Here is an 8,312-nt window from a genome sequence, read left to right as displayed (position 1 = left end):
AGACTAGAGAAGCCTGTAGGCTGTGATTGTTGGTCGTCGATTTAGAAAAAAGTAACGGAAAAGTAACGAAAAGTTACTTTCTCAAGTAACGGTAACTGTAACGAGTTACTTTTAAAAATCGGTAACTAGTAACGGTAACTTGTTACTTTTTCTACTCGGTAACGAGTAACTGTAACTTGTTACTTTTAAAAAGTAACTTTCCATTCCCTGGTAAAAACTAAGCTCAAAAAGGATACGAGTCTCTGTAGTAATGATCTAATTTGTTGATGTGTTTTAGCATTTTGCTACCTGGGTAAATAAATGCCTTCATGAATCAATTCGTAGTTATTGTAAAGTCTTGATTTTCATTTAAAGCGCGTCGCAGCTAAAGGATTAAGAAATAAGAAAGTCGGAGGTTTCATAAAAAAGCTACCTGAAATATAAAAGTTTCCTTATAGAGGGGATTCGGTTGGGCACGTTTCAAACCGGTCTTAGATCGGCCCATTTCATGATTGTTGGTATCAACAAGAGCCAATTTGACGTAAGTGTCAGGAGGTTTCGTATCGTTTCCGCCTCCACCACGGAAATGGGAACCCTTGATTATTTCAACTGATAAGCGACCTGTCGTGCCATTGTACGCCAAACCGATTAGGATTTCAGCGACACTGCCTCCCTTCATGCTGCTGCCGTAAGGTGGTATAGCCGGAGAAGCATACGATTGGACCGATTGTTGGGATCCCGTGGAATCGCTACGAGTTAGACTGCTGGTGGTTCCCCAATCCTGTGCCTAGAAAGTGTAACACAATTTCCATCTTGGCAAATTACACTATTTCTAAGTACATTACACATCATCGATTACCAAAAGAGATATCAGTAATAATATTTTTACTTAATTAATACATGGTGTCCAGCAAAATCTGGCTCAATTCAAGGATAATTCTAGGACATTCCAGGAAAATCCTGATTTTTCCAGGATTTATCCATCAATTAATTTTCGTCGATTCGTGCAATATTATATGCTTTGTATTCAAGTTAGGGTTCTATACGAATGAATTAAAACGCTAACAAATTGGGAACAATATTCACTGCTTTATAAATAATATCAAACGAACGTTCTGTCAATAGAACGATTTTTCTACTCTGTTCTATTTTGGATATTAAATTCAAGTTTTCTATTGGTTATAAGTATATTAACTTATTGTACCTTTAAGGAAGGATTTATGTCAAAACACAACTTTTCTTTTTATTATTTTTTTTTTACGCTCTGACTTTTTTAGAATGAAAGAATGATAAATTCCAGATCAGCCCTAAAATTTCAGGGGTTTTTCAGAATACATAAAATTCCAGTATAATTTCAGAATTCAAGGATATTCAAAGGCCGCTGGACATGTTGTTAATAATAATTATACAGATTTTTAGAAAAACTTACCGAGGAAGAAAGTGGGGGTTGAAGAGTTAACCACAGGGTCGTTTCTAACTGGAGATTAATGTGATCGAAAGACACTCTGGCTTCGCCCAGCAATCTTTCCCGACGCATCATTCTGCCACCCCACAGATATACTCTGAGCCGTACTCCCATTGCATTTACATCTTCTGGATTTACACGAGGAAGCAAAAAACTCTCCATGTATTGCGGAGATGTCCCTTGTCGAACTCGTGTCTTACGTCTTTGTTTTTTTGATGGTAGCAAGACTAATCGTACCTGACTGCCATTAATACCAGGAGGATAATTCCGCCCTTGTAAGACGTGAACCTGGGAAAATAATATCCCATTTGATAACCACATAATTAAACAATTTAAAAATTATATAGAAATTCATTATTTACAATACAAAATAAGAAATAACATTTCAGATAATAAATAAATTATATATATTACATATATATTAGATAAGAGAGAGAGAGAGAGAGAGAGAGAGAGAGAGAGAGAGAGAGAGAGAGAGTTATAAGATTAATTAATTAAAGATATTTTCAAGATTTTTATATTCAAATTTTATTTTATTTAAATGAATATTCAAAAATAAAAAAGATCATAATAATAAATATTAAATTGATAATTAAACATTAATTATACGAACTGTCATCTCACGCATTGGAGCATCATACAGGAAAGCGACTTCCAGACTACCAACTTCCTCGGTAGCCACTGTACCCATCGTTGTGATGACATCATTGGTCGTAGAGTCATTTTGCTCAACTTGTATCTCCTGCTCTCGATTATCGAGTATAATGCTAGAAGCTCCAACTTCCACCACGCACTAAAATAGAGTACGTGCTGAATGCAAATCCCTTTTTTGTCTAAGTCTCTGAGAATTTTTTTTATCATTCGAATTCTTTTAAGATTTTTCTTAACAAAAAATGAGAAATCACCTGTTGTTGATCTGCTGGAGAGTGTTCCTCAGTGCAGCTACTGGAAGTGGTCCCAGCATCTACAAACAATAATTAACAGATAAAAAAAATACTTTATAACTATCCATGAAGTACTCTCACTTTTTAATGTTAATATAACAATGCGATGGATATATGTATACAGACTGACATAAAATGGAGTTTTGTAAAAATTATGTTCGAAGTATAGGGACACTATAAAGAGTAAATAGATAATACTTTTCTACATGATTACTGTGCTAGTATGAAGATCGATATAATAATATATCATTATATCACACAGTAATATATGTGTTACAAATATATAAAATGTTAATTACATACTTTTTTAAACGTATCTTTTTTTCAATATAAATTGATTTACTCTGTGCATAAAAATATCAAAATGATCAGAAAACAAATATTTTTATGAAAAGATACGTCAAGATAAAATATAAAATATCTAGTAAAGTTATTGACTTTTTAAATACTTATCTCTAGTGAAAAATTTTCAGAATTTTTGTGCACGAATCGGAAACATTTGCAGAAATATCGAGGAATTCTATTTCGTTACCGTTACTCACCTAAGATAGTCGTTGGTCCGTCCTCCGCTTGGATAGTCAACGTATCCGGCGGAGGAAGTGAACGCGAGTTTAATCGTCGGAGAGCGTCTTCCTCTGAATCGGAACTTGTTTCTGGATCCGAATAAGAAAATGCCTTGCCTAAACAGTAAAATTATATTGATTACTATAAACTATTCCTACCACGAAGAGCCGCGAATATGTTCTAATCTACAAAAACTTGACGATCTATTAGGTGTACAGGGTATTACAGATACATACTAGACATTACGACGAGTTACGCGGCAAACTTTGCATAGCCAAGTGTGGTTTAATAGACAATGACATTGATTTTATAACATAAACTTTATAATATAAATAATAAAATTTTGTAGTATAAAAGGTTATGCGTTTCGCGGATTTCCTCCGTGTCCAGATCCATTCTTGAGATGCCAACGTTTCGTGAACCTTGCAGTCCACTTCATCAGGGCGAGGGGCAGCCTGATACTGAGCTGTTCCTCCAGTCCATTTCTTTTTATATTACGCTGCTTGTTGGGGTGATGGGGATGGGCGGAGAGAGGGAAGGGATTATGGGAGGGGAAAGAGATAGTAGAATTGGTCGGTCTTCAATAACCGGAAGAATGGTCTTCCATATTTTATTTATTGTAGCCATTATCTCTATTTATAAATTGTTAGGGTGTTTTTGTATCTCTATGGTTTCTCTATACTTTCTTGGAAAGTATGATGTACTGTTGACTATTGTAGTCGTTTTGTCAAACAGTATTTGATGTCCTGTTTCGATGTTGTGTTCTGATAATGCCGACTGCGTGGTATGTTTTACTCTGACATCACGTTGGTGTTCTTTGATCCGTAGGTTGACCATTCTCCCGGTTTCTCTGATGTATACTTTCCCGCAGGAACAAGGTATTTTGTATACTCCTGCGGAACTGAGTGGAGGTCTTTGATCTTTAGGATTTCTTAAGATTTGTCCTATCTTTTTGGGTGGTTTGAAGATAGTTCGGATATTGTGTTTGTTTAATATCCTGTCAATCCGATCTGTTCCTTTGACATATGGGAGGATGGTTAGGATCCTTTCGTCTGGTTGTGTGTCAAAGACCGTTGTCTTGTTTGCATGTTTATTGATTATTTTGGTTATGTCTTTTTTGTCGTGTCCGTTTTTCTGTAAGGCCAGTTTGAGGTGGTTGAGTTCTGTCTGTAGATGTTCTTTGTCAGAGATGGTGAAAGCTCTATGTACTAGTGAGTTGATTGCTGACTGTTTTTGTGCTGGGTGGTGGTGCGACTCGGCATGTAGATATCTGTCTGTGTGTGTTGGTTTTCTGTACACTTGATGGCCTAAAGTACCGTCAGCTTTCTTAGAGACAAGAACATCTAAGAAAGGGAGTTTTCCGTTTCCCTCTATGTCTATAGTGAAGTGGATATTTGGATGTTGTTTGTTGAGGAAAACAAGGAATTTACGTAGTTCGGCACTGCCGTGTCTCCATACCACGAATATGTCGTCTACATAACGGAACCAAATTTCTGGTTTTTTTGGTGTTTTTCTGAGGGCCTCTTTCTCAAAATGCTCCATGAAGATGTTGGCGATTACAGGAGAAATAAGAGAGCCCATCACCGCTCCTGAAGTTTGTTCATAAAATTGGTTGTTATAGGAGAAATAAGTGGTTGTTAAGCATTGCTCCATTAGCGGGATGAGGTCGGGAGGGACTTCATGTGAGGCCTTCATTATGTTTAATGTGTCTTTTATTGGGACTTGTGTGAAAAGGGATTCTACGTCGAAACTTACAAGCAGGTCTGTGGGACGTAGTCGGATTTTTTGAATCTTTTGTATGAAGTCCGTTGAGTTGGTTATGTGTGATTCGATTTTTCCAGTGAGGGGTTGTAATGTTCGTGCTAGGAAGCGCGATAAGTTGTATGTCTGGGAGTGTATGGCGCTAACAATCGGTCTGAGCGGGATGTTTGATTTGTGTACTTTCGGTGTAGTCCGTATAGTCTTATTATGGCGCTAACAATCGGTCTGAGCGGGATGTTTGATTTGTGTACTTTCGGTAGTCCGTATAGTTTTGGCGGGAGAGGATTTGTAGGTTTTAATGTTGATTTTGTTTCGTTGGGAATGTTGCTTTTCTCCACTAGGATCTTGGTGTTCTGTGTGATTGTGTTGGATCTCTGTCAAGCTTTTTGTATGCTTTGTCCGAGAGACGGTTCTTTATCTTTTTCTTATAATCTGATGTGTTCATGACTTATACTGTTGTGTTGCCTTTGTCGGCTGGAAGCACGATGATGTCTGTGTCCCTGTTCAGATCTTGGAGGGCCAATCGCTCTTGTCTAGTGATGTTTGGTGGAGGTTTGGCTTTGAAAAGGATATTGGTTACCTATCTGCGGATATTATCTGCTTGTTCTGATGGGAGTTGGTAGATGGTTGGCTCTATTTGGCTGATAATTTCTTCCTTTGGAACCTTTCTAGGTACCACTGCGAAGTTAGGGCCTTTGGCAAGTGCAGTATAGTGTTTTGAGACAGATCTTTGTTGGATAGGTTCTTGACGTTGAGTAGAGAAGGTTGTGGATTTTTGTGAGGGACGAGGTTTATGTATTTCTGTTTCTGTCTTTCACAGGATTGTGTGAGGGTCTTCGCGGCTTGTTCGTACGTAATGCGATCTAGGGTTTGCCAGATGTCATGCTGCAACATGACGGATAGAAATAGGTGAAGTTTTAAGGTTTTATGGGAGATCTGGGATATTTGTGACTTAGTGAAGTGGATGCATTCTTTGATAAGGATTAGGCTGGCTTTATGAAGGATGTTTTTAAATTTGTGAAGTTTGAATATTTTTGGATTTATGAAGGTTATTGAAGACCGACCAATTCTTTCCCCTCCCACAATCCCTTCCCCTTCTCCGCCCATCCCCACCACCCCAACAAGCAGCGTAATATAAAAAGGAACGGCCTGGAGGAACAGCTCAGTATCAGGCTGCCCCTCGCTCTGATAAAGTGGACCTCAAGGTTCACGAAACGTTGGCATCTTAAGAATGGACCTGGACACGGAGGAAACCCGCGAAACGCATAACCTTTACACAGAAAGCACCCGCGGAAGCCTCAAGAATTTGTAGTATAAACTTTATAATGTAAAAAGTCACTGTCATTGTCTATTAAACCACGCTTGGCCATGCCTAGTATGTATCTGTAATACCCTGTACAACTTTGCTTCCGCCGTTTTTTTCCGAAATTCGAGGCTTTATTGTAAAAAACTGGTTATACATTTATGATTCAAAAACATATTGTCCGTCGCTGGCCACTACTTTCTCCCATCCTTCGGGCAGCGTACAAATCCCGCGTCGAAAAAACTGGGCATCTTTCGAGACGATCCATGAATCGATCCAATTTTTTACTTCTTCATAAGACCGGAAGTACTAGTCAGTCAGGCCATGTGCCATTGATCGAAACAAGTGATAATCAGAGGGAGCATGGCGGGTGGGGTAGGACTTCCCATTTCAACGTTTCCAAGTATGTCTTGACCACTTTCGCAACATGGGGTCTAGCATTGTCATGCTGTAAAATCACTTTATCGTGTCTCTCGTTGTATCGCGACCGTTAGTCTTTCAATGCTCGGCTCAAACGCATCAATTACGTTCGATACCGATCGCCTGTGATTGTTTCAGTTGGTTTTAACAACTCATAATACACTACGCCGAGCTGGTCCCATCAAATACAGAGCATGGCCTTGGAGTCGTGAATATTCGGTTTGGCCGTCGACGTGGAAGCATGGCCGGGAACTCCCCATGATTTTCTGCACTTGGGGTTAACGTAATGAACCCATTTTTTGTCCCCAGTCACAATGCGATGCAGAAATTCCTTCCGTCTTTGCCTTTCAAGCAGCTGTTCACAAGTAAACGAACGCGGTTCAACATATCTCGGCTTCAACTCGTACGGCACCGAATTTCCTTGTTTCTGAATCATTCCCATGGCTTTGAGGCGTTTTAAAATGGCTTGTTGAGTCACTCCCAATGATCGTTCCAATTCTTCTTGATTTTGACACGAGTCTTGATCAAATAATGCCTCCAATTCTGCATCTTCGAAACCTTCTCTCTTCCACCGCTATGCCGGTCTTCGCTATGTCAAAATCACCGTTCTTAAAGCGTTGAAACCACTCACGACACGTTCTTTCACTAATAGCGGCCTCACAGTAAGTATTTGAGAGCATTGGATGAGCCTCAGCCGCAGATTTCTTCATATTGAAGCAGAAAATTAAAACCTCCCGCAAATGACGAGAATTTGGCTCGTAAACTGACATTTTCAATCGAGAATAACTTTATGATGCAGACACAAATCAACTAATGTTTCTATGGGGTTGACAGATGCCCAAGTTTATTGTATGACGTCTATGATCTATTTATTTCGACCACCACTTACTGCTAAAGCTATCTATAGGAAAACGGCGGAAGCAAAGTTGTACACCTAATAGACTAGTGATATCATAGTGGTGATATCATACTTCCACCATGAGTGATATAAATCAACTGACTTTATGTTTTACTTCGTAGATTTACTTAACAGATTTAAAACTATTATCGCAAAGAGGGGTAAAATTTTAAATAAATTGGAATGTTTGGAATAATAAAAATTTGCAAGGAGATCAGGAGTTGGAAATCCATGGTGTAAACCAAGATCATGTACCTATATTTTTCGAGATTTGAGATGTGGAGCTGTTGGTGGACTCACAGAGAGGCACACAGACTCCGCCGAAGAGCGTGGTGGATGAAGGTGGCGTGAAGCACCACTTCCGGGATAGGTAAAGAAAGAGAGCTAGTAGGAGCACTACGAAACCGGCAACGGCACCCAAAACTGCAGTCGCTTCCACAGGTACTGAAACATATCGAGAAATTCCCATCGGATTCAACATAATTTGTTATAAGAGACGTAATTTTTATAAAATCTTTTTAAAGAATATACGTAAAATTTTTTTTAATATGTAAAATTTTTTAAAAGATATGTACAATTTTTCTTTAGAGGCATAATATATATTACTTTTAAATATAAAATATAAACAAAAGTTCTTAATAATAAACATCTTTTTTTTATATTTTATATAAAAAATATACATATACGGTCTAAAATAAAGATATTGTTTAGATTACGTCGCCTGAAAGACGTTGTTTCCTTAGTGTACCGATTATTGCGAAGAATATTACTAAGGCCTCGGTGGTCTAATGGTTTAGGACGCTCGTACGCAATACAAGAGATCCAGGTTCAAGTCCCGGCCTAGATAATATTTTTCGCAATAAATTTATTAAATTTTTATTACCAGTTTTAATATATTAATATCTTTATAATATATGATGCTTAATGGTAGCATCAAATTATTAAATTGCTTGTCAATTTAATTCGCGATTACTAGAG

The 8,312-nt window shown here is 38.1% G+C and overlaps 1 protein-coding gene across 2 annotated transcripts in view; it reads right to left on the bottom strand.

Moving 5' to 3' along the window:
• Window positions 1–8,312, bottom strand: part of Syt14 (Synaptotagmin 14) — a 12,822-nt gene that overhangs the window by 2,157 nt on the left and 2,353 nt on the right. The window contains exons 2-7 of one of the 2 annotated variants that reach the window (XM_018520781.1): window positions 7,590–7,778; window positions 2,931–3,068; window positions 2,350–2,408; window positions 2,058–2,237; window positions 1,409–1,732; window positions 413–766 (exon numbers count right to left, since the gene is read on the bottom strand). In XM_018520781.1, the coding sequence (XP_018376283.1) occupies window positions 413–766; window positions 1,409–1,732; window positions 2,058–2,237; window positions 2,350–2,408; window positions 2,931–3,068; window positions 7,590–7,778 (1,244 nt within the window). The remainder of the gene's footprint in view (window positions 1–412; window positions 767–1,408; window positions 1,733–2,057; window positions 2,238–2,349; window positions 2,409–2,930; window positions 3,069–7,589; window positions 7,779–8,312) is intronic. The other variant, XM_018520782.1, reaches the window with a different exon arrangement.

Source organism: Trachymyrmex cornetzi, unplaced genomic scaffold, assembly GCF_001594075.2.
Source record: "Trachymyrmex cornetzi isolate Tcor2-1 unplaced genomic scaffold, Tcor1.1 scaffold927, whole genome shotgun sequence".
Taxonomy (NCBI): domain Eukaryota; kingdom Metazoa; phylum Arthropoda; class Insecta; order Hymenoptera; family Formicidae; genus Trachymyrmex; species Trachymyrmex cornetzi.
Note: the sequence above shows the minus strand (reverse complement) of the source record. Positions and strands in the feature narration are given on the sequence as shown.